The 27313-nt window shown below is 32.8% G+C and overlaps 3 protein-coding genes across 7 annotated transcripts; all 3 read left to right on the plus strand.

The window, feature by feature from the left end:
• Positions 1-1389: 1389 nt before the first annotated feature.
• LOC129944949 (uncharacterized) lies at positions 1390-7371 on the plus strand. Its single transcript, XM_056054610.1, has 3 exons — positions 1390-1503; positions 6112-6874; positions 6950-7371. The coding sequence occupies exons 1-3, from the start codon at positions 1390-1392 to the stop codon at positions 7369-7371; spliced, it is 1299 nt and encodes a 432-aa protein (XP_055910585.1).
• A 119-nt stretch (positions 7372-7490) lies between these two features.
• On the plus strand, positions 7491-10676 carry LOC129944950 (tigger transposable element-derived protein 6-like). The gene is made up of 4 exons (XM_056054611.1): positions 7491-7766; positions 7825-8482; positions 8556-9305; positions 10249-10676. Exons 1-4 carry the CDS (start codon positions 7752-7754, stop codon positions 10674-10676), a joined length of 1851 nt encoding a protein of 616 aa, XP_055910586.1. The 5' UTR covers positions 7491-7751.
• Positions 10677-15171: 4495 nt separating this feature from the next.
• LOC129947824 (uncharacterized) lies at positions 15172-24839 on the plus strand. 5 transcript variants are annotated; one of them, XM_056058541.1, is made up of 7 exons: positions 15172-15979; positions 20217-20231; positions 20292-20519; positions 22037-22648; positions 22898-23082; positions 23141-23300; positions 23758-24839. In XM_056058541.1, the coding sequence occupies exons 2-7, from the start codon at positions 20219-20221 to the stop codon at positions 24222-24224; spliced, it is 1665 nt and encodes a 554-aa protein (XP_055914516.1). In that variant the 5' UTR covers positions 15172-15979; positions 20217-20218; the 3' UTR covers positions 24225-24839. The 5 variants fall into 5 exon arrangements, with proteins under 5 accessions (XP_055914516.1, XP_055914513.1, XP_055914515.1 ...); XM_056058540.1 differs by lacking the exon at positions 15172-15979 and adding an exon at positions 16364-16609; XM_056058538.1 differs by having other exon boundaries at positions 20217-20519.
• Positions 24840-27313: the final 2474 nt, after the last annotated feature.

A 27313-nucleotide genomic window follows, 5' to 3' on the forward strand; every position in this document is an offset into this window, starting at 1 on the left:
TTGATAAACAGTTTGGATCAAGATTATCCTACATTTGGGGACTCATCCGTGGATTGAAAGAGCGAGATATCGTGGGTGATGTGCATTGGTTTTTACTGTGCAAAAACTTAAATCAGGAACTAAAATCGGGCATCATTCCTAATATAGTGCCTTCTAGGAAATCGTATATGCATTGTTTTGATTGTGCAAAAACTAAAACTTAAAAACTAATTCGGGCATCATCCCTAATGTAGTTATTTAATATAACAAAAAACCTAAACGCAAAGTGATGCCAATTTTTGGAAGTAATAAAGTCTAAACTTCGCGTCGGTACATAAAACGTAAACGGTACCTACAAAAACAGTAGACCGACACATCGTATATACGATACATAATATTTTATATAAAGCAACGATGTGCAGAGACAGAAAATAGAATAAAAGTGGCATCAACCGCAAGCGATGTGAGTGAACAACACATGTGCAAACAACTTAACACATACAGTTGAATCACGAAGACCATCGGGTAGTTGTCCCAAAAGTGGTGAAAAGCAGAAAGCTTTGGAAGCTTACAAAATTGTACAGTAGTGTACAAAATCGATTTGACGTTACAGCAGCGTTGGACGAAAATTTTATTCAAGGATTTGTGCAGTGGTATACAACTTATTCTACGCCGAAGAGTATACAACACTTTGCTGTAGAAACAAATTTGAGAGCAACAATTAAACTGGTAACAGTAGCGTCCAAAAATAGTAGTTTGAATTTCTTTAATAATTTGGTTTATATAAATATTTTAATCAAAATTGATCTACTTATTTTAAATCGTTAAATTTAAATTATTTTATAGTTTGATTATTATAATTATTGTAACGGATGTTGGTGAGATTTTGAAATTGTGTGTAGAGGGACTGAAGGACAAATTGAGAATAGTTGGACTATCGACAGTAGGACGAAAGACGGTTTTACAGGGCAGACTGCTTGAACACTTTCGGTTGTTCAGGCCTGAGAGAGACCAGGACGAAGAAAGTGAAGATTACATGACGGACGCGGAGTCTAGCAATCGTAGGACATACCCGAATGGTAACCGATTCACACTTAAAGATGTAGAAATCTCATTAGCAACTTTTGATGGCACAGGATTTACTGACATTAATCAGTGGATCACTGAGTTCGAAGAAAACGCAGAAATTTTGGGTTGGAATTAGGCCCAAAAATACATTTTTGGGAAGCAATTGGTAAAGTGCGTAGCTCAGAAATTCTTAAAATCCATTAAAAGGCTTAACAGATGGGAAGGTGTCAAAAGGGAGCTTAGGGAGGAATTAAACACGTAGACTAGGTGCAGCAGTGGTTGAACAATTCACCTCCTAGAAGCACCAAGATAAGTCCTTTCAGGATTTTGACGGATTTAGAGATGGGAATTCCAAATACTCCGGATCTAAAGCAGATGCTGGAGGATGAAAGTTTTAGTGATTTAGAGACCGAACGAAATATGATCCGAGAGGAAGCTCGAAATAACATTCAAGAGGTTTAGCGGGAAAACAAAAAGTCTTTTGACAAACCAAGAATTTTGGCGAGAAAGTATAGGGTAGGAGAGTTAGTCGCCATTAAGCGCATACAGTTTGGGACAGGGATGAAACTAAGACCAAAGTTTCTAGGGCCATATAGGGTTGTTCAAGAGCTGAGTCATGATAGATATGAGGTAGAAAAGGTGGGAAACCATGTGGGTCCTAAAAAGACGAGTACCGTAGTCGTTCGGGTCGTACGAAAGGTCAGGATAGTAGAATGTTGGATAACGACATTACGATGTTAACACACGAATACAATCACACACATACAAAAATACAAAAGGGACAGTAACCAAAACACATCCAACATCCAGTCAGTCTGATTTGCGCCATCGAAGCAGATGAATGTGTGACACCATGAGTGCTCTTATAATTTATATTTAAGATAAATAAAGTATAGATACAAATTAAAAGTGATTTGTTCATTTAAACGCACGTCGATAAACAGTTTGGATCAAGAGGATCCTACATATATATATGCTATACCAGTAGTAGAGCTAGGACCGCCCTAAAGGCCCCTCGACAGTGTCTTTTAATTACATAAAAACATCACTTGGAACGAATCTTTCAATAATCCTAATTGCTTCGCAAGGTGAGACAGGAATTGCTTACCTAGATACTGCTGCATGTACTAGTGTTTGTGGAAGAGAACTATGGATTCATTTAGTTAAAAACGGCACTATATGTTCGCAAGTTCCAGCCAACGTTACTCTGGCAGCTGGTAACATCAATTTAAGCGATGGGGAGACCAACGTCAAAATTGGAAACCGGCTACGTCCAATTATATTTGTAGCTCTGCCAAAAGCCACCGACAATAGTGTAGCCAAGAGAAATAAATATAATTTAAAAGAAAAATGTTATCTCTTTATGAAGAGAGTTGTTAAATATTTTAAGAGCTTGCCAGTATAGTTATTGTATAAGTATTGTATAAGAATATAAGAATAAAAACGCAGACTTTGAGTCAGTTGAATATTAAGAACCGAACAAGTCAGACGTGTAATAAAGATCGAGTTAAATAAATAAAGAATTGTGTTTGATTTCAGCTTACAATAGCACACTTATTGGCATTGATTTTCTCGAAAAAAAAATGGAAAAGTCCTTGATCTTGGACAAAGATTGTGGTATTTTGCTGACCAATCAAAGACAAAATTTAGCTTCTATACGATACAAAAGTGATCAAAACACAATTGGCTAGGTTGGCTGTGCCAACCCTAAAATTTCAGCTTAAATAGACAAACAAATTATTTCTATAAAGACTTGAATAAAAAAACATCCCAATGTGCTTAAATCATTATAAAACTAGGAAAACCTATATAAATAGAGCCATTTACTGCAACCCGTACGTGCTATATTAATCCCATAAAAAGTTCCTTTTTAATGCTTTTAATTTCAGTCTAGAGTTGGCGATAAAATTTGCCGCCATTAAATGACATTCAAAACTATACTATTATTCCCAATGTGCCGATATGCTATCTCATTCTATCTTTAAGAACAGACTGAAAAAATATTAGGGGTGTTTACATGGACGAGCATGCTCGACAGCATGGCTCGACAACCATCGATGCTCTATCATTAAAACGCTGAAACAACTGCTTTACCAACATGCTGGATGGATTTCAGCATGCTCGTGTGAACACGTGCTCGTCAACTTCGTTTTTTTTTTTTCATTCGGTAAATGATCTCGAGCAGATAAGACGTTTACGGAAAATAAAACAAAAATGGCAAAAATAAGGAATAGTGAGTTTTGGAAAGATTTTTTTTAACTGTATACCTGAGGTTTGGAAAATAAAAAGCGAAATTTATAAAAACAAACATTTTAAAATAAAAGCTTATGAAGTGTTGCTGGAAAAATACAAAGAAATAAATCTTAACGCCAGTGTAGAAACAAAAATCTAGTGCTGGAGTAGATGATTTGTACTCTCCTAGTTTGTGGTACTTTAACCAGTTGGAGTTCTTTATTGCAGGCCTACTGAATCGCTCTTGACTGAACGACGCACTTAGACTCTTTTTTCAAGTCACACGGATTCGCCCTTGACGGAAACATATTTTAGCGAGATGTCAGAAGGAACTGAAAAATTTGCACCGGAACAGATGGTCGTAAGCCAACACCCAAACTAAACTAACCTTGCATCAACAGAATATGCACGGAAGCAATTCTTACCAACCTCATCCAACCAGCAGCAGTTTGGAGCTGTAAATGAGGAACGGCTTAGACCAGTAAACTAGCAACAAAGAACATATTTTTCCTTGCAAGAACTTTTAAGCGCAACACAAAAAATGACAGAAACAAATGAATGGAAGCTAATGAGAAAACAACTGGAAGTAATGAAAAAAGAAATGGAGCTACAAAAGAGAGAAAATGACATTTTAAAGAAAGAAAACGAATGGCTTAAGAGAGATCGTATATGAAATGACAGTGGAGTCCAGAATAACATAACAAACCTTAATTTCTCCAATCTTAAAGATTTGTTGCCAGAATTTTCTGGTGAAGAAGACGATTTTGCACATTGGGAGGGACAGGGTTGAAGAGTTCCTTAATTAAATGAAAGGAATGTTTGGCAGTCACACCATCCGTTTTACCCTAAAGAAAGCAGTTGAAAGTAGGAAGTGGTTAGTCGGTGAAACATTCCAAACATATTTTCACGAAAAAAAACTATTTTGACGAACAAAATATCGATGGACGATGAGGATCTTCTTGAGTGTCTCATCGATGGGATACCCAATCCGTTTTTGTGTTCCCAAGCTAGAATGCAGTGTTTTCGCACCCGTCAACAATTGCTAGAAGCATTTCGTAAAATTGAACTACCAAGGCCAAAACCAATTCTTTCCACATCACGCAAAATGTCAATTACGGAGGAAAAAGGTGCCAAAACGTACAGGTGTTTCAATTGCAATTCTCTTGGCCATGTAGCAACAGAATGCCGTAAATCTAGGAGACTACCAGGAGCTTGTCATATCTGCACTGAGATGGACCATCTGGCTGTCGAGTGCCCTAAACGAAAAGCTATAGTAGTACTGGCTATGGGAAAATAGTAAAAGCTAATCATTGCACAGTAGCTACGAAAGCCAGTAGTTAAACCAACATCAGAGCTGCACCCAACTCTCACCACTTTGCTAAAAAAAAAAAAACAATTCAAAAGACGATATTAATTGCAACTTGGCTACGTTAAAGTGTGTTATTCGATTTTCAATTCTATAGAAAAAAAAAATCTAGTTAGAACGTTTCGTTTGGTCCGATAGTAAAAAAGAAAAGCAACTCAACTCAAAAAAACGGCGATACGATGACTCTTATTTATCTTTTAGATTTATTCCTGTTGATAGTTCCGAAGAACCAGATGCCTTATGCCTTGTTTGTAAAAAATTTTAGTCAATAGTTCTCTCGCACCAGCAAAACTAAAACGCCATTTCGATACGATTCATGAAAATTTGAAGGAGAAAAACATCAGCTTTCCAGAGGGAAATCTTTATCCAGGTTATTCCAACTTCGTAATGAGTTGAATGTGTTCCAACTGGAAAAAAATATGTCATCAACTGCAAATCTCTTCGATGTGTTGCATGGTGGGCAATGGATTACGAAATTAGCTTATCTTGCAGACATTTTTGAAAAGATCAACGAAACTGCTACAACTTTGCAGGGAAAATCTATAACAGTATTTTTTGCGAGAGACAATCTGGCGGCTTTGAAAAGAAAAATTAATTTCTGGCTATCGTGTGTACAAGAGAATAATGTCGAATGTTTTCCAGTTTAACATGAATTTTTGCAAGAAAACCTGTTAGAACTCAAAGCAGATATTAGAAATGTGATTGCTCTCCATTTGGTTAGTCTTGAAAGATCCATGCTAGATTACTTTCCAGATATAAATACTGACATCGAGTGGGTACAAAATACATTTCTAATGAAAACCACCAAGCCTATGACACTGAATATACAGGAATATGAATATTTGATAGATCTGCAGAGCTCCTCCTCATCAAAATTTGTATTTGATTCAGTAGCATTACACGAATTTTGGATTGCTGTTAAGAATGAATACCCTGAACTTGCCAAGAAAGCTATATTAAATCTGCTAACTTTTGTTACAACGTAGGGTAAAGGTGTCAACAGTGAATCAGGGTACACAGTGAATCATTTGGTCTCACGATGTATTTTTTTATTTTATAATAAATCTGAATAAGAGAAAATATCGTCTTTGTTTTTTTCATCCCTTTAAACCATCAGTCTGCGTGATCCCTTGATCGGAGTCGGTCGTTTTTTAGTGTTTGTGTTTTCTGCATTGGTAAGTAATTTTTTGTTTTCTATTTGTTTTTCTTCTCATTTAATAACTATGCATCGTGTAACTGCATTTGGGTCATATATTTGTATTTTTGGTTACATTGACTTAAAAATTTGTGTCAACATGTTTACTTGTGTGCAATATTTAATATAATTTGAATGTGTTTTTGTTAAAATAACAACATGGTACACAGTGAATCAATTGAAAAAGGTACACAGTGAATCACTGATTCACTGTGTACCTATATGTTATTCATTTTTCTATGTTGGTGTAAATGTTTTTTTTTGTTTGTAGTTTGATATGGCACGTACAAAAACAGACCGAAAAGTGGGTTCGCATTCTTCAGAGCAGATGCAAGCTGCTCTCGATTTGATCGAGAAAGGGAAAAGCATCAGGGAAGCTGCAAAATTAAAAAAATTATCGTTTACAACCCTGTATCGGTATTACAAAAAAATTAAAAACAATCCAGAACAAGCGAACATCAGACTTGTTCCGAACTATGAAATTAACAAAGTTTTTACCGACGCTCAAGAGCAGACTCTAATAGCCTATCTGAAGGAATCCGCCTATCTTTTTTATGGCCTTTCCAACATTGATTGCCGAAAGCTGGCTTATGAAACAGCTTTAATAAATAAAATCAAAGTTCCCGAGAGCTGGACGAAAAACCAAATGACAGGCATCGACTGGTTGAAAGGTTTTCGAGCCCGACATCGAGATGTCTCATTGAGAATCCCTGAGAGCTGCAGTTTAGCACGGGCAACGGGATTTAATAAATTCAATGTTGACCTATATTTCAACAATCTGGAGAGGGTTTTAATTAGACATCCACAATTTTCCAACGGGACAAGAATTTTTAATTTGGACGAAACTGCCACCACAACCGTTCAAAAACCTTTAAAAATTCTAGCCCCGAAAGGAATACGGTGCATTTCTAAGGTTACCAGTGGGGAAAGAGGCACTTTGTCAACAACATGTGCAATAACTTGCGCAAGTGGAATAGCGCTTCCACCCGTAATTGTTTTTCCCAGAAAGAATTTCAAAAATCATATGCTACACGGTAAAGTAAATTTGCGTTCCCATAACTAATTCCATTTATTGTCATAGTTGTTTGTTTTAATTTGCTACTACATAGGCACACCACCCGGTACTTTAGGTTTGGCTACTCCAAGTGGATGGATGAACTCGGAACTCTTTCCAGAAGTGATGAGGCATTTTATACAACACAGTTGTTCATCTAAAGAAAACCCTTCGCTTTTATTGCTTGGCAACCATGAGTCTCACCTTTCAATTGAATACTTGGAATTAGCGAAAACTAACGGCGTAACCATGCTAACCCTGCCACCTCATTCATCCCACAAAACTCAGCCTCTCGATGTGGGTCTGTTCAAGCCATTTAAAAGCATCTATAACGCGTGCATGGATTCCTGGATGATGAGGCATCCAGGTCAGCCCGTTACCATATATGACGTGGGTGCTTTAGTTGGTGAGGCATATCAAAAATCTATGACGCCGACATCAATCACAAATGCTTTCAAGAAAACAGGCATACAGTAAAACCCGCTTAAGAGAAACCCGCTTAAGAGAAAAACCCGCTTATCTGAAACACTTTTTTTATCCCCGAGTATTTTTCGACCAATTACCTTTAAAACACTCCGCTTGCGAAACTCGCATAAGTGAAAAACCCGGATACCTGAAACATATTTCAGTTCAATTTAATATATTTCATTGAAAAAAAACTCGCTTTAGTGAAAATAAAAAAAAGTAATCGAACAGACCAAAAATTTGCTGAACGCTGTCATTTCATCTTTATTTTCCACCTTCACCACGTATTCACCACGAAAATGACATTTCAATTTTTGTTTGTCACAAACGTTTATTTACATACAAACGACTTGCTTTTTGGTTTTGTTTCAAAAATATAAACAACATTTCAAATGTCTCATCCAGAGGTACGTATTTTGAGATTAATTAACAAGAAAATAAAATTTAATTTATGTTCCTTTTCAGCCACATAAAACTAAGAAATTAGTTTGTTTGTCTGTAAAAGACAAATTAAAAATTTTAAAACTACTCGACGATGGTGAAACCAGGAAAAATATTTACTCCAAATTCAATTGCAGTGCGCCGACGGTATCTAGAATAATTAAACAAAAAGATACAATCCTTAAAGTGGCTGCCCAAAACCAAAATTTATTAAGGAAACGTCAGCGCACTGGAGCACAAAAGCAAGTGGATAAATCTTTGTCCATTTGGTTTAAAGACATGCGCTCTAAAAACGCCATAATAACTGGGCCAATGCTCATGGATAAGGCAAAAAGTTTTTCTTTGATGCTGGACGTCGACTTTGAGCCGACAAATGGATGGTTAGATCGATGGAAAAAACGAGAAAACATCCAATTTAAAAAGCTTTGTGGAGAAAAAAATTCGGCTGACACAGTTGCTGCTAATGCTTGGCTAGAAAATGTGTGGCCAGACATTCGTCAAAACTACGATCCTGATGATATTTATAATGCGGATGAATCCGGGCTAATGTTTAAGGCTCTACCAACGGGTTCATTGGTGAACAGAACTGAACACCCTTCAGGAATGAAGTTACCAAAGGATCGTATTACGATCCTTTTTGTTTCGAATTCAACTGGAACAGATAAAATGATTTTCTGTATCGGTGTGTACATAGTTTTAGATTAAAAAAATTATTTGATGTTTTGTGTTTGCTTATCTTTTTTTCATCTACACAGGTAAATCTCGTAATCCAAGATGCTTTAACAAAAACACGATTCCTGTTAAATATTATGCTAACACCAAAGCTTGGATGACAAGTAACATTTGGACGATGATCATGCAAGATTTGGACAACACATTTAAAGCAAAAAAAAAAAAGGTTTTGTTAATTGTGGACAATGCTTCTTGCCACAAATTAGAATGCGATGTTAATTTGGGAAACATTAAAATTGATTTTTTTCCCCCGAATGCCACCTCTGTCATGCAACCTTTGGATCAGGGAATTATACACTGCTTTAAGGCCCATTACAGAAGATGTATAACAAAGAAGCAACTTCTTCATTTGGATAATGGGGAATCCCTATCTGATTTTTCAAAAAAAATAAATTTACTGATTGCGTTAAAAATGATAAAAAGAGCCTGGTGGATGGTGACTCCTTTGACCATAAAGAACTGTTTCCGAAAAGCTGGTTTGACTTTTAACAGTGATGAAGAAGTAGAAGTAGAACCAGTAGATGAAGAAAATAATTTTCCGACAGCAATAAGAGAAGAAATTGATTATCTTGTAAATATAGATCAGGATCTTCCTTGTTTTGGCGACATGACAGACGAAGACATTATAAATGAGGCAGCACTACAATTCGAAGAGCTTGGAGACAACAGATCTGCATCTGAAAATGATTCAGATGTGGAAATTTTGGGTTTTCAGAAACCAACACTCCAAGAAGCTTTTAAATCTCTCGGTGTTCTTAAGCAGTTTTCGGATGGTGATATTGAACTAGAGCTAATTCTTGATGAGATCGAATATAAAATGATGAATTGCCATTTTAAGTCTTTGTCACAAACTAAAATTGATGATTTTTTTAAAAGGAAGTGAAATTTTTTCTTTATTGAACTAACAATATTTTATTCAAAAATGTGAATATTTATGTATTTAAAACCTTAATGAAGCCTATTTTTGGTATGCACAATGTGCCAATCAATTAAAGTACAAAAACTCATATGTGATTTAATATAATTTATGCAATATGTATGTAATACTACCTTTGAATTCCTATATAATATGTACATACATACGTGTTTAGTTTTTTTTTATTGAATAAATTATTTTTGTGTTATTTGATTGTTGTGTTACTCAAACTATTTTATTTAAACTTTTTCCAGGCAATAGATAAATATGTACACTTGTTTCCAGCGTTAAATCTTCATTTAATGGAATTTTTAAATCCGCTTAAGTGAAATTTTTTTTCACTTATCCGGACTCCGCTTAAGTGAAACTTTTTTCACTTAAGCGGGGTCCGTTTAAGTGAAAAACCCGCTTAAGTGAAAGAGGGACTGTGGCATTTGGCAGTTTCTCTTAAGCGGGTTTGACTGTATATCCATTCGATAGAAATGTTTTCGGTGAAGTTGACTTTTTGCCCAGCTCAGTCACTGATCGTCCTGAACCCACTGAAAATGAAGAATTTAATCATACCGAGAAGAATAAAGAGTCAGAAGAGATTGGAAATATCCCTCCCACCGAATTTGTAAGTCCTTCGCAATTCAAGCCTCCCATAAAAGCTAAGCCAAGGAAAAATAACAGGCAAAATAAAAAGAAAGGAAGGAGTCTCATAGCCACTGACACCCCAGAGAAAGAAGAAATTTTGCAAAACAAAATCAGAATGGTTCAACCAAAAAAAAAACAAAAGACTGTAAGAAAAATACTTCAAGAAATATCAACCTCAGAATCTGATTCAAGCATGGTTCTTGAAAGAGACGATATCATGACAGATGAGGATTCCGATAAAACTGATGATATCAATGATATTGAGAATGAACAGCTTGAGCCAGAGGATCCCATCAGAGATGCTATTCCAGGTGATTTTATTTTAGTTGAATTTAAAGGAAAGCGAAATTTCGTATATTATGTCGCTAAGATCTTAGAGCTTGAAGAAAATGGATACCAAGTGGCTAACCTGAGAAAAAAATCGATGAACCAATTAATTTTCTCACTGCCAGACGTTCCGGACAAAGCTACTGTTCTTAAATGGGACATAAAAATGATTCTTTCTAAACCATCTGACATTGGAAGCACTTCAAGACCAAGAAATTCAAATTTTTCATTTAATTTCAACTTTTTAAACATGGATGTTCGCTAGAAAGCTATATATTTTAATCAAATGGATTACTTTTCTTTCCTTATTTTTTTTTTAAATTATTTTTCTTTATTTTCGCCTTGTGATTTTTTTTTATGCATGAAGAGTTTTATTTTATTTTATTTAATTTTGTTTTAGCTATAAATGAAGAGTATTTATTTTTGTTAAGTTTTTATCATTAAATAAAAAATGACTGGTAGATATAAAAAATAAGTATAAAACAAAAAGCTTTGTTTTTTTTCTTCTTAAAAGACTGTTCTAACATCGCTGATTCACTGTGTACCAGTCACTGATTCACTGTGTACACCCAAAGTACACAGTGAATTATATGCAGTGCGTTCCACGAAGTTTTAACCTGTTTGAAAAATTATTTCTGTGTGTATAGTAGGCCTAAAGTGATGGTTTCTAAAAGATAATAATGTTCAACATATCAAAAGTGCCACTGGTTTAAGTGTAAATTCACAACGCATCACTACAGAGATGTTTTGCGATCATCACTGTATCATGTTCATAAACGCAAATAATTGGCATCACTTAAAATGTCAAATGTTCATTATTGCAAAGTTGGATAAACTGATGCGCAAATATTAAAAAAAAAAAAAAGCATCAAGAATTTTCTTGATTACTTGTTGATGCCGACGCGATTAGTTGCAAAAATGCCGGAAAAGGAGAATGGAAATTAATTAATTTGATGAATTTCAGGGAATATTTTACCAGCGCCGAGATTAAACTTTTATTGGAAACAAGACTTAGGCAAGAAGTCTTGAATTCAGAAGGGTGAATTCATTGGAGGCAGGAAATCCAAGTCAGTATTGTGGAGGAAAGTTCTGGATGAGATAAATTGTGTGGCTCCAGATTTTAATCATAACAAAGACCAAATCCATCGAAAGTTCGTAAATGTTATTATCACATACAAAAGAATAAAAAAATAAACAAGGAAACCGGAAAAGATGCGACAACTTGGGAACATTTCGATAGATTGGACGAAGTGTATGGAGCCAAACATTCAATTCAGCCTCCTGTCCAGAACTTGCTCTCCCCAATACTGACTCCTAGCAACATCTCGACAATCACCCACGCGTTATTTTTCGATTCATTATTATCAATGAGAGTTTTTATTAGTAAAACATCCATCACAAAGCAAAAGTTGTTTTTAAACGTAAAACTTTTTGCCAATCAGCATAGCATCGTAATCAGCTGAGCAACGATCAGCATCGCAAAAGAGCAGTGATGCCTTATCACTACACTGAAAAAAAAAAGCTTCATCATATTGATGAATGGCGTTCATCAACTGTAAATCATCAATAAGATGTACTTTTCTTCCATATGATGTATAAATTCATGAAAATTTTTTGATGAAAGATGAACCAATCATCAATAAGATGAAAGTGCATTCATCAACTTTTTTTGTGAGAATTTCGGCAGAATTTGATAAAAATTTAGTTCATCAGTTCATCAAAACTTTTCGTCAATAGGATGAAAGAATCTTTTTGACGAACAAATTTTTTTTTACATCCCATTGATGATTTCTTCTTCAATATGATGAATTGATTCGTCATATTTTAATGAAAATTTATTTCATCATATTGATGAAGACTATCATCAAAAAATCGACTTCAATTTTAATTTGGAATTAAATTAGGTGATGTAAATGATCATCATATTGATGAACAAAACAGACTTGTGTTTTCATCATGTCCATGATACCTTCCCGAAAGAATGTATTAAGCGACATTTTGAAAATCTTAGAAGGCTCGAAGAAAACTTCTTGTTCATTAATTTATTTGGCGTTCGATTCAATTTTTTTTTCTTTTAAATATTTCTATACATAATATTATGTACATGCTAGGTACCTATTAGGGCACCCAAACTCAGACCAAAACGTTACTCTTAGTTCAAAATGTAAGTAGGTCAAGATCAAACATGTATTTTCCATAGAAATGTCGCCTATAAGTACATTCTTACGGGAAGGTATCGATTGTGGAGTGTTTGAATAAATATGCAGGATAATTTTATTGATGAACTAATTCATCTTATTGATAAACAATATTATCTAAGGAAGCGATTTTTCTTTTTGTCATGCACAACTCAAATCAATGTGAGCAATCATCGTATAGATGAACTAATTCATAATATAGATGTACATTTGTTTCATACATAATATGATGAATTTTTTTATACGATCATTATATGGATGATTCTGCTCATCATATTGAAGAACATTTACCTGCTGAACAAACTGGTGAAGCTGAAGCTGAAGCGCAAAGTTGAAATGTACTGAACTTGCGCTTCAGCTTCGCCTTCACATGTGGCGCTATACTGTTTTCGTACTTTTCAACTTACAGTACCGCACGCTTCAGCTTCAGCTTCACCAGTTTGTTCATACAGTTATGTAGAGAGTACTATATGAATATATATACAAAGATTTTTCTCTGCATATTTTGCTTTGTTCTTTGTTTTTTTTTTTCAGCACACATCAATTATTTATCTCTTTCTTTACTCCACCACATACAAGAAAAGAGAATCTGTTTACACACGCGGCGCAATGAAAGAAATACAAAAGTAAACATCAAGATTCTGCCATTTTTAATTTTGCTCCCCCTTTTGATAACCAAACATGCAGGTATAGAAAAAAACTTAACGGGATGCATTTTAAAAGAATAGTCAGCTATTACATGTGCCTCTTTTCATATTAATGAATACTATTTGTCATCGATTCAGTGTTGCCATTTTACTGCAGCTGTAGCTAATGCGAGGTTTTAAATATACTTATTTAAGATATAATGTTGCTTTGACTATAGGGATTTTTGGAAATTATCACTGCCTCATTCTCCCTCATATTATCTTTTCTGCACTGTTTTTTAAATCTTACACCCGGTCTCCACGAGCAATATTTTATAGCTTGCAATATATAATGCTATAGAGATAATTTGGAATATTTTATTGAAAATTCAAATGGATTTTAACTTTGGAAGTTGGAAAAGTGATTCCTCAAGGCATAACTACACAAGCCACAAATAGTCACTTTTTGCATAAAGTGCCAAAGTGAAAATATTTTTCGCTTACAAAAATTGCTTTCAAAACCAAAATCTAAGGCTTCTATTATATTTTGTAAGTTTTTAGGCCGTAAAATGATTTTGAGAATTTTCACTTTGTACTTTTTGTGGCTTATGTAGTTATGCCTTTAAATAGAGATTTTAAAAATTTATTAGATTTCGATTTGATTTAAAAAAAAACTTACAATTGTAGCAAAGTGGTGTCGCTGATAATGCGTCAATTTTGCTTTATATATGTATTTCGTGGAAATTTTCTTCATATTGATGAATGCGTTCATTATCGTTCATCGTATTGATGAGTGATTTCTTCATATATATGAATTTTTTGTAGTATTCATCAATATGATGAATAATACGAAAAAAATGTCTTGACGCCAGGGCTGGCTAAGTTTACTGAATTTTATTTTCTAAAATATTAAGTTCACGTAGTAAAACCAGAAAATCAATAAAATTCCAATAACCATGACACAAAAAAGACCAACAAATACCTTAATACTATGACAAATATTCACACTTGAGAAAAAATCATTTTAAAGTACCGGCTTAATAAAACTTGAAGTTACATCTTAAAAACGTTTTAAAACCATAGAAGGCGCCTAAGTTATGTATATTCGGAAGTAGCCCTTGACAAGTATATATGTACAAAATATAAAACTTTTTGTTTGGTGCAGTGCATAAAGTAATAACTCTGTGCAAAAAAAAACTATGAGTATATCGTCGCCCTAGTATTGGAGTGCCGTATCCGCCAAATTGCATTTTTTGAACTAGGTATGCAGTCTTATATTTTCGATGCTGCTCTTTTCAAATCTGCTTTCCGTTTTTTTCTATCTTTTTTCGTTCCAGAGATATTCACTATTGTTTTGACAAAAAAAACAAATTTTAGCATTTACGTCTAATTTTTCATGCAATTGTTCGTAAATTGAGAATTGTTTTGACGTACGTCATACATCGTTTATGTTTTTTTTTTTTTTTTGACGTACGTGTATGAATAAAAGAAACTTCTGATTTTCATGGCGTATACGGCAAACTCATTTTGGACAAAAATTTAAATATTTTGAAAACTAAACGAATTTCAGGTGTCCAATAAGATGTATATAAAACATAAAGATTAGCTTTATATCATACTAAAAACTCAAAAAATACCAGCGGTTAGTTCTTTCGCAATAATCTTACGAACTTCTAAATGCGATTTCCCAAAAATGTAAAAATGGCGTATACGGCACTTCAATACTAGGGCGACGATATGTAAAGGATCGGCAATGTAAGTAAACAAATTGTAAGTATGAAAATATTTTTCATTATTATCAAAAATCATATCAGCATTCTATAAATATTTCTTTTAATTTAATTGTAGATTATGCAAACGGATCGTGGATATATGAAAAAAGTATGTAAATTAAACACACTTAAAAACCTAAATCTTTCGTATTATTATTCAGTGTACTAGTGCTTTTTAGAAAAAAAGCAAAACATATCTGTCTCATAGCTTCTAAACGTCAAATCGGCACTTTGGCTCAATGACGTCTAAGAAATCAACAGTAACAATCAAACTTGTTCATATTTTTTTCATATGAGAGCTGTCATTGAACCAAAGTGTTGGCTAGTTTGACAATTTGGTAAAAATCCCATCTGTGTATTTTCACATTATTAGTCATGTTTTTAATAACTTATTTCTACTTCGTTTTTATTTTCACAGTTTGCATATTAGGGGCTGGTTATAGCGATCAAGTTTTCACTCAATTTAATACCAAACTACAACATGAATCTATGATAGAAGACTCAATGTAGATTTTGTGAAAAACAAAATACAATTGAACAATTATTTTTTGTTAAAAATGCATTTATTTTTTTTTTCCTGACACGAAAGATTTATTCGCTACACTTTTTCGGAAACTATTTCGTTAGTACTAACAATTTACTCAACCCTGGTCCCTAATTACTATATAATGTATGTGTTTTCATATTTCGATTCAGTTTGAATTTGACATCAACGATAAACATCGTGGTTGTGGTTCGCGTCAGTTGTTTAAAAAAAAATGTTCTTTGTGGTTCGCGTCTAGTCGTAAAAAAACAAATTTTGTGGTTGGCGGTATATTTTCATTTAGATACTATTCAGTATATGTTTGAGATTGTTAGGAAAAAGATAGTGGTTGTGGTTCGCGTCTAGTCGTTTAAAATAAAAAAAAAACAAATTTTGTGGCTGGCGGCATTAAAAAAATTTATATATAACAAAGATTTCTGAAATTGGAGGTATGTTTTGTCAATATCTTATGTTTTTGTATAATTATTTGCAATGCACATGCACACGTGTGCAAATTCTTCAGATTCATTTTAAATTTTGTTTTCGTGATTGTGCAAAAAAGTATGATGTATGTGAATTCATTTCTTTTGCATTATACTTGCACGTTAAGATTTTATTATATTGTATCAACAAAATAGTTTTCAATTTATCTATTATCAAGAATTAACGGGATGCTAAGCGTCGGCGTCGGTCTATGCTATGTACATCGATAGATAGGTACATAATTTCATCATATAGATGAATGTTTATAATAATTCTTCATATTGATGAATGCGTTCATAATAGTTCTTCATATTGATGAATGCGTTCATAATAGTTCTTCTTATTGATGATTAAGTTCATCATTGTTCTTCTTATTGATGATTAAGTTCATAATTGTTCTTCATATTGATGAAAACAAGAACAGTTTTGTTTTGTTAGGTATATTTTCATTTACTATTCAGTATATGTTTGAGATTGTAAGAAAAAGATAGTGGTTGTGGTTCGCGTCTAGTCGTTTAAAATAAAAAAAAAAAACAAATTTTGTGGCTGGCGGCATTAAAAAAATTTATATATAACAAAGATTTCTGAAATTGGAGGTATGTTTTGTCAATATCTTATGTTTTTGTATAATTATTTGCAATGCACATGCACACGTGTGCAAATTCTTCAGATTCATTTTAAATTTTGTTTTCGTGATTGTGCAAAAAAGTATGATGTATGTGAATTCATTTCTTTTGCATTATACTTGCACGTTAAGATTTTATTATATTGTATCAACAAAATAGTTTTCAATTTATCTATTATCAAGAATTAACGGGATGCTAAGCGTCGGCGTCGGTCTATGCTATGTACATCGATAGATAGGTACATAATTTCATCATATAGATGAATGTTTATAATAATTCTTCATATTGATGAATGCGTTCATAATAGTTCTTCATATTGATGAATGCGTTCATAATAGTTCTTCTTATTGATGATTAAGTTCATCATTGTTTCTCATATTGATGAAAATTCAACTAGCTTTATGAATTCAAAATTGCACTAAAAGGTTGTGAAGATTTTTAACATATTAAGTCTATGTTTTCAGTTTTGTATTTTATATATAATTATTGCACGCTTAATTTCTTTTTGGATAACTTGAGTTTTTAACGATCAGCGTATTGTGAAACGTCAAAATCATTGTCAACTAACTTTGAAGCTGAAATTTTTGCACTACATACGTCGGAGGGGATATTTTAACTAATTTTGTAGTTGTAGTAGCCCCTATAATGTTAAAGATATTTGCAAAATTTCAAAATTTTCTAATCACTTTTACAGTTTTACCGTATTTTTGAGTAAACCACTTCAAAACTACCTTTAATTTATCGATATTTTGTATGGAAATATTAAAAATTAAGTCGCGTCCAGTAAGCATAAAGATAGGGACTTGAAACTTTGGGAATATTTTTTTTTATTTATTGCGAAACTTTTAAACCCGTATGCGTATTTAAATTCAGCCATTTGCAATATAAGGGACACCCTAGTGCCCATTTATGATTCAGTATATATTTGACATTGTAAGAAAAAAGATTCTATATTGGCGTTTTGAACTTTTTTTTTATTTTCAGTTCAACAAATAACAAAAACAACATAATCTTTTCTTGTATCAAACAAAGAAAATGCAGTGTTTTTTGTGTCGAATCAGTATAGATAACGTCTTTGCATTAGGCAAACATCTCAGAAAGATACATAATTTGGCACAAAACAGCACATTTATTTGCTATGTCAATTCTTGTGCTCAGTGTTTTACAGATCTTTCAAATTACAAACGGCATATTTTGAGAATACACTGTCCTACTAAAAACTTTAAATGCATGGAAGAAGCAAATGTAAATTCATATGCTTCGGATGAAATTTTACCAGAATCATCAAATATTAGTTTTGATACAAGTGGCAATAAAACTAATAGTTCTAATCAAGAGGCAGAAGAAGAAAATAAATTTGTACGTAATGTTTTTGATGAAGCATTAAAATTTTCAACTCTCATGCATGGAAGTCATAATTTTTCTCGAAAAGATGTTTACGAAGTTCAGAAAAACGTGATGACATATTTGATAGACCCTTTGCTAGATCAGTTCAAATCGTTTGCACAAGACAATCTTAATAATAACATTCAGGCTCAGTCCGATTTGCTGAGCATGATTTTTAGCTACCGAAATCCCTTTAAATTTTGTGCCACGGACCATAATTTATGCCAAACACTTAAAAGAATAGGGTGTATGGATGACATTAAGGAGTTTACTATTAAAAGCGATATCCAGCCCATTTATGTTCGGTCTGAATTAGTGTACGGCGAAAATATATGCAAGGGCAGCGTTTTACCCCTAAGGTCACAATTTCGGAAATTTTTTGAAAAAGAAAATATACTGTTTGAGACATTGAAATATATGAACTTCCTATACTCTGATAAAAAGTACATAAATTATATTCAAGGGCCCCATTGGAAAAAGAAACTTGATATGTATCCAGGCAAAACTTTGATGCCCTATTTTTTGTACGCTGATGATTTCGCTATAAATAATCCACTAGGTGCACACGCAACGACTCATTCCGTTTGTAATTTTTATTACTCATTTCCTTGCTTCCCAAAGCGAAGTTCTAAACTAGAGAGTATTTTTTTAGCAGCTGTAATAAAATCCAAAGATTTGAAAAATATTGGCAACGAGGACTGTTTACATTATCTAATCGAAGAGTTGATATCTCTTGAAGAGACTGGAGTAGAAATTTTAGCTGGCAATGGAGAAATGCATCGCGTTCATTTTATAATGGCTCTTTTTCTCGGGGACAACCTGGGAGTAAACTCTCTTCTTGACTTTTCGAAATCATTTTCTAGCACTTCATTTTGTAGGTTTTGTAAATTGAACCGAGAAAATTGCAATAAGCTGAGTGTTGAATTACCGGAGCATATCCGAACCGTCGCAAACTACGATTATGATGTATCTCTGTGTGATCCTAAAAACACTGGTATCACAAAAGAAAGCCCCTTTAACAAAATACCGTCTTTCCATGTAGTTGAAAACTTTTGTGTAGATGCAATGCATGACTTGTGTGAAGGTATATTCCATTATGACCTTTGTCACATAATATTATATCTGATTCAGGAAATGCAGTATTTGACATTGGAAATGCTTAATAAAAGAAAACAAACCTTTGACTATGGGCCAACGGAGATTGGAAATTTTTCAACCGAACTAACAATGAACCACTTAAAAAATAAACACTTGAAAATGACAGCACGTGAAATGCTTACTTTCACTATGTATTTACCCCTTATGATCGGTGATTTGATTCCCTCTGATGATGAAGTTTGGCTTTTTTTTCTTGAATTAATTGACATCACGGATTTAATTTTGTCCTTTGAAGTTACGGAGTTAGTCACCTCAAGTTTGCAATCGAAAATAAAACATCATAATGAGCAATATGTTAAGTTGTTCCTTGATAATTTAAAACCAAAATTCCATTTTTTGACACACTATCCTACTATAATGCAAAAATCAGGACCGGCAAGAAATTTTTGGTGTTTTAAGTTTGAAGCCAAGCACAGGCCTTTCAAAGTATATGCCCATGGAATAACGTCAAGAAAAAATATATGTCTCACTCTGTCCAAAAAATTTCAGCTTCAGTTTGCAAATCTGATTCTTCATTCGAACAGCAATATGAGTGAATTTCACTTAGAGGAAAAACATAAATGCGATACTGTATTTGCAAACATTGTTCAAGAAAAATTAAACTTAAAAGAAGGTAATAAGTTAGCATTTTATGATGAAATAGACTACATTGGAAAAAAATACAAAACTGGATTTTATGTGGGTACCTGTTCGGATGATTATAACATATATGTACATTATTAAGATTATAGTTCAAGCTGAAGCCAGTATATTAATGTTTTGTCAAAAACTATTGAACATTTCTTTCAATTCACACTTCAGAGCTCATGAGGTTGATCAAATAATTTTTGGTGAATTTGAAATCCTTACATTTGACAAAATTATAGGGCCGCCAGTTAGTTTGACGAAAACATCGAAAGGAAAATATCTTATTAGGCTTAAGGAACATTTTCAACAGTAGCGAAGACAAATTATATTTATAACAGGTCAAAAAACCTTTTTACCATTATTACATTTTTAAATAAATAAATTTTAATGCATACATATTTTTTAGACATGGAAAATTCAGGTGAGAGCTCCAAAGCATTGGAGGAAAGTGAAAGTTTAATAATTTTTGAAGAAACAATAGACACCGGAGAAACAATGGAATCAATAGAAGCTGATGGAAATGGAGAAACTGAAGAAGCTGAGGAAAATGGAGAAACTGAACAAACAATTAATGCTGGAGAACTGCAGCAGGCTTTGTACAAGTTAGTACCAATTACGGAATATGAAAGTAGCAATTTCAAAGATGATGAGGAATTGAAACTCCTTTTAAAGAGTTGGGATTGCCTTCATATGTACGAATACTTGATTGGTAAGATGATAATTTCATTGCTAAATATAACTTTTTTCCTTATAATTGCAATCACTTTTTGAAACCTGAAATGGTTTTTCGTCCGAAGTCAGAAAAAAATTAATCAGTTCCCTTTGAAATAGTGAAAATATTTTGTTTTGTTTGATTTGTCAAAGATCTTGTTAGAAATAGTCAAAAACATATTTTTGATGTAAACCTGGGATGTAAAAATATCAATTAAAAAATGCATAATTACTTGGCTTAAAAAATAATATTTAATTTTATTAAAATTTTTCAAAGCAGAAAATTTTTTATTTGCAAAAACTTTTTTTTAATGCAAAATATTTAAATTTCCAATTCAAATTTTGTTTTCATTGCAAATTTTTTACTTTCTCTATTAATTGGTTTCGTGTCGAAAAAAAATTTCGAGATTTTAATCCAAATTAACATCATTTATGATTCGAGTAATTATTGCACTTTTCTCGAAACAACTTTAACGATTCTGATGAAATTTAGTATAAATAATGCTGCTTGTTATTCTAACATTGCTTTTTTTTTTAATTTTCACAATAAATTCGGATAGTGGAAATATGGATTGCCGTTTTAATCAGAAACTCACATTTTATTTTATTTACCAATTTTATTCAAAATTTACAAGCTGATATTTCTTATCATTTTAAAGGATTATATCTATGAATTCAAAATTTCGAGAAAAAAAAATTGGAAACAAAATTAAAAAATTTTTTTTGTTGCATATGCATCAAAAAATTGTATTTTCTTTGGTTAATCTTAGTCTTTTGTTCAAAAAAATAATTTTTTGAATTATTCTTCAAAAAACGTTGAAAGAATTAAAAAGTACAATTCGATACACTTTTTATTTCACTTTCGATACAATGCTGAAAGACGGTTTGTCATCCCTGACCCGAGATATCTTCAGTTGTTTGGCATATTATATCTACCAAAGAAATTATAACTTCACTACCTCTTTTATGATATATGAAGCCAAATTGACTTACCTACTTCATTTTAAAATATCTCGAGCAATAAAAAAGATATCGGAAAGATCTTGAAAGATAGAAAACAGTTCAGCACACCGAAAACCTTGAAAAAAGTATTTATGTTTCGGCAAATTGCTTATGGAAAATTTCAAAATGTACTTATTTCAACAAATACTTATCTGTATTGCTTTCAGCAAAAAAATAGGCATTCTATTGTAGAATACTACAATACTTACATAAAATTTCAAATCCGGGTTAATGAATTGGTTGTGTCATTGACCATATTCATAAAACGCATGAGTAATCTGCGATGTCACTTCTATTTGTAATTATTGAATTGTAATACTGCACCGATAAGCGGGCTAAAATTTACACCAAACTTCACAACATAAAAAGAGTCTAAAAGGCTATTAAAACATCCCCAACCAAAATTTTCAGATATTGGTTCGTAACATTTTTTAGTTTTGTTTTTTAGTATTATTTTCAGGCGTCTGATTCAATTTAGTCCCAGGTCAAACTTTACATTATTTTTTTCCTCAGGTGAAAATGTTTCTACAAAAATTTTAAAAATCATAAAAGAGGTTCACGTAAAAAGCTTGCTAGCTGGTTTTAAACACGGTGACCGCATACTTTTTGAATACCATTTGGAGAAATGGCGTGATGAGATTGGCATGCCTCTATTACCAGGCAATGAGCCACTCCACCCTGCTCTCCACTCCACTCCACCTTCTCCATCGACATCAAATAGATCATCAAGAACTGCGTCACCCACACCATCGCCCGAACCGGATAAAAATCTGAATATAAACTTGTCGGTAATGCTTTCAGCAAAAAAACATGGGCATTCTATTGTAGAATACTACAATACCCACAAAAAATTTCAAACTGAACACCGACAACTACTCATCGGTCTTGTGGCAGAGTATTTTGAAGAAAACAGCATTCCATTGACGTTAAAAACCAGCTACAGAATAGAAAGGGAGATATTGGACCGTTTTCCAACAGAAAAATTGGAGTATTACCGCACCGAAAAGCGAGGTAAAATTTACACCAAACTCCACAACATAAAAAGGCTGTACAAAACATTAGAGCCGAAGAGGGTTAAAACATCGCCAACCAAAGAAGTCGGAAAATCGAATAAACCGATCTTAAGTAAGTTCCTATAAATTGTTATTTATTTCAATTGCTAGATAAGATTCTAACTGTAATGTAATGGATACAAAAACTGGTATTCATCAGGCGCTCATATCGTAGTTTTCGGAGTCTTTCAGTGCTCTCAACTTTAAGAGTGGTCGAGATAAGTCACAAATACTCCTTAGTGAATGAGCTTATGAGCGTTCATAACATATGAGAGCTCGATGAATACCGGCCTTAATCACTATTTTAAAATATTTTTTTAAGTTCCAGAGCCCGATGCACAAGCTTGTGTTAAAAGCTTAAATTTTGACAATTTATCTGTTGAAGAATTTGACAGTGTTTGGGATGCATGTGCCAAGCATCGGCTTCTACAAATACAAGCATTATCAACGCAGCAGGAAATCTTTAAGGCATGGCCGCAGTATAAAAATTTGAATGGCTATCGTTTGGTAAAGTCTTAAAATTTAATAACTTTTATTTTTTAAGTGACTTTCTTTGTTTCAATAGATAGACAGAGATTTCAAAGCCCTACACCCCGAAAGCCAGACTATATGTGAGAACTGGGAACGTAATTTCAAAACGATCAAAGAGTTCCTCATAGAAAACCTAAAAGACAAAAAAACAACCGAAATGCTTAACGAATTTGAAAATTCCGATGCGGAGAAAGGTACACATTATGTATGCTATACTGAAGTCAATTAATAAAAAAATTGCATCTATCGCTTGAACAATGGAAGATTGTCCCTCACTCCTATACATATTTTTTCCTTGAATTTTCTAAACAATCTTTTGGCATCAATTAGTTTATGAAATTTAGGAAACATTTTTGAAAAAAATTTGTTTTTGTTCACAAAAATCTTCAATTAAATTTAAAAAATTCAAAACGGCAACACCGGCAATTTTTAATCTACAGACTTTAAAGTATTTTTAATTACGTTTGAAAAAAAAAGATCATCAAAATCTAAGCTGTTCGACCGGATTCCCTAATATTGCCAATTTTTGAGCTTTAGTTACTCCACTATATATTATATATTTAATATTTACATAAAATATAATTTATTTTTATTCATACTAACCATAGTTACAATTCTCTTTTTTTCTCTTTATGTGTTTACTATCTATAGAAGATGCGGTTCTTTGTCTCCTTAGAAGCTTACACTGTTACCTTTTTCCAACAAAGCCAGTTGTAATGAAGTCAACAACAGCACGACCGAAATCGTTTCAAAGGTTCACTATCAAGGACTCCCAACAGGCTTTTATTTTTGAAGCAGAAAGCGTTCAGCAAATCGAAGACCACCTCGATTTTTGCAAAAGCCGTCAAAACAACATTCAACCCTTCATCTTAGCCCTCCTGAAAAACGACGCTCCTGCAGAATACTTTGTGTATCTGGACGGATATAAACTGGTATTTAAAAAAATTCTGCGTGCAGTTGACATCTGCCTCAAAAGTTTTTTTATTTTTAATTTACAATACCCAGCGGCCTGCGAGCATTTTTGGATTTTTATTCAATATTTTTTTTACTCAATTCAACCACAAAAAAAAGATATCACTTCACGTATAAGTACTTTAGTAGAAACACTTAAACAATAAAATACTTTTAAGACATTTTAAATTTAAATACCTCTTTTATTCTTCTACAAAAAGTTTAGAAGGTCCTGAAACAGAATTTTAAAATAAGAAATGAAAGCTTTGAGGCACTTTTAGGTACATGCAATCTATGGGAGGAGTCTATCTCAACTAATCTGGAAATGTTTGGATAAGTATCATAATAATTATTTTTATAATTTATAATGACGCTTTTTCTATTTCTAGGTGAACATTTTCATCGGTATTAATAATAAAATTCAATAATGCGATGAAACAGCATTTCATTAATCTGATGCGTTCCTGTTCTGAGTACTGATGATAGAATTTATCAGTATTATGAATATATATAATCATCTTAATAATGAAGAGATTCAAAGCTGTTGAATGACCGTGATTAAGATGAATTTTTATTCATAATATTGATGAAGTCGATCATCAGTACGAAGAATATAAATGCTTTTTATTTATGAATAGTATCATCGCATAAACGAATCCTATTATTCATATTGATGAATATATTCACTTTATTGATGAAAAATGATCATCATATTGATGTATAGGATCTTCAATATGATGAAAATGTGAATCTTATTGATGAAAATATTCACTGAATTGATGAAAAATGATCATCATATTGATGTATAGGATCATCAATATGATGAAAATGTGAATCTTATTGATGAAAATATTCACTAAATTGATAAAAAATGATCATCATATTGATGTATAGGATCTTCAATATGATGAAAATGTGAATCTTATTGATGAAAATATTCACTAAATTGATGAAAAATGATCATCATATTGATGTATAGGATCATCAATATGATGAAAATGTGAATCTTATTGATGAAAATATTCACTGAATTGATGAAAAATGATCATCATATTGATGTATAGGATCTTCAATATGATGAAAATGTGAATCTTATTGATGAAAATATTCACTAAATTGATGAAAAATGATCATCATATTGATGTATAGGATCATCAATATGATGAAAATGTGAATCTTATTGATGAAAATATTCACTGAATTGATGAAAAATGATCATCATATTGATGTATAGGATCATCAATATGATGAAAATGTGAATCTTATTGATGAAAATATTCACTGAATTGATGAAAAATGTTCATCATATTGATGTATATGATCATCAATCTGAAAAAAAAACATCAATATGATGAATGGATTCATCACATTGATGATATACTTTTTTAAATTTTCATCATATTCATGAATACGGTAATCAGATCGATGAAATAATTCATCATTTTGATGTACAAATAAATCAAAATTTGGTTCATCATTTTTCATAATACTGATGAACAAAGTTGATGAATGATGATCGAAATTCGTCGCTTAAAATGTTCATCATATTCATGAACTATGGTTCATCATATGGATGAAAAGGTTCACTGGACTAAAATTGATGAATTCTACATCATATGGATGACCTTTTTCATCAATATGGTGTACCTTTTTGGTTCAGTGTAGGCAACGTTTGTATCTTTTACTTTTATTTTATTAAATGTTAAGTTAAGTAAAATTATTATCTATAATTTTTATGAACAAAAAACTTGATCATTTGCTAATCTTTCGTAAGAAAACCTTTGTTTTTGAATTTTGTCTATGAGATAAACTATACCGACTCAAAAAGAAGAGTTATTTTTTCTACAACTGACGTTTAGCTAGTAAAATTGGCACTGCTACAATTAAAGCCCAACTAAGTTTGGCAAACCCGAAGGGAGATTTATCTCGTTTACAATTGACGACAGCCCTACAGTTCGTACAACTTTAATTTAAAATGGCTAATTTCACCCGACAGACAGTTGAAAACCTTTATCGAATCCATGCAAACCCAAAACCCTGTCAAAGGGAGCTTTAGCCACTACACGTCCCGCTTCCGAGGCGAACGAGATGCTGGTAAAGTGGAGGGGTTTATTCCAACAATCACAGTATATAAAGATGTTGAAAGGATCGTAGATGAAGATGCTATCAAAGAATTTGCTTTAATGTTGGAAGAAAATGCTAGTATTTGATGGCAAGGAGTTTAGGAAGAAGCTTGTTGACGTCAATTTGCAGTTATTACTATTCAAATGATTATTTAAATCTGATTATTTTAAATTGTATTGCGCACTGTTAGGCGTTATTATTAAACGTAACGTAAATTAAGTTCTTAATTTTGACAATAATGCAGTTGAGAATATAACAAGACATAAAATCTCTATTTTAGAATCTCACCTCTATGTAAACTAAGTTTATGGTTTTCACCACCGAGCTAGTCGGTTTTTCTAAGGCACATTCGTGTCTTAATAATAATTGTAAAATCACTTTTATAAGAGATTAGACGCAAATAATAACTTGAAAGTCAGATACCATCTATGGACTTCTTTAAACATCCGTATAGGCGATAGAGTCCCATCCGAGAGCTTCACCAGATTTCAAGAACTTCTACAAAAAGCTCGAGCAGTTAAACTGTCATTAGCTGAGAAAAATCGCTTAAGAGAACTGACATGTTGGTCACACTGTGGAAGAATGCAGAAAGAAGGAAAAAATTTAAGCATATATATGTGGGATAACGACATTACGACGTTAACACACGAATAAAATCACACACATACAAAACGGACAATAACCAAAACACATCCAACATTCAGTCAAGTCAGTCTGATTTGCACCATCGAAGCAGATGAATGTGTGACACCATGAGTGCTCTTATAATTTATATTTAAATTTAAGATAAATAAAGTATATAAAAATGCACTGTTTGGTGTGGTTTGTACGCTGGTGGAATCATTGGACCGTATTTTTTCAAAGATGCTGTTGGACGCAACGTTACGGTGGATGGCGATCGCTATCGTTCAATGCTAACAAACTTTTTGTTGCCAAAAATGGAAGAACTGAACTTGGTTGACATGTGGTTTCAACAAGATGGCGCTACATGCCACACAGCATCGATTCAAGGAATGGACCGGTAAGTTGGCCACCAAGATCATGCGATTTGACGCCTTTAGACTATTTTTTGTGGGGCTACGTCGAGTCTAAAGTCTACACAAATAAGCCAGCAACTATTCCAGCTTTGGAA

This window comes from Eupeodes corollae, chromosome 2, assembly GCF_945859685.1.
Source record: "Eupeodes corollae chromosome 2, idEupCoro1.1, whole genome shotgun sequence".
NCBI lineage: Eukaryota > Metazoa > Arthropoda > Insecta > Diptera > Syrphidae > Eupeodes > Eupeodes corollae.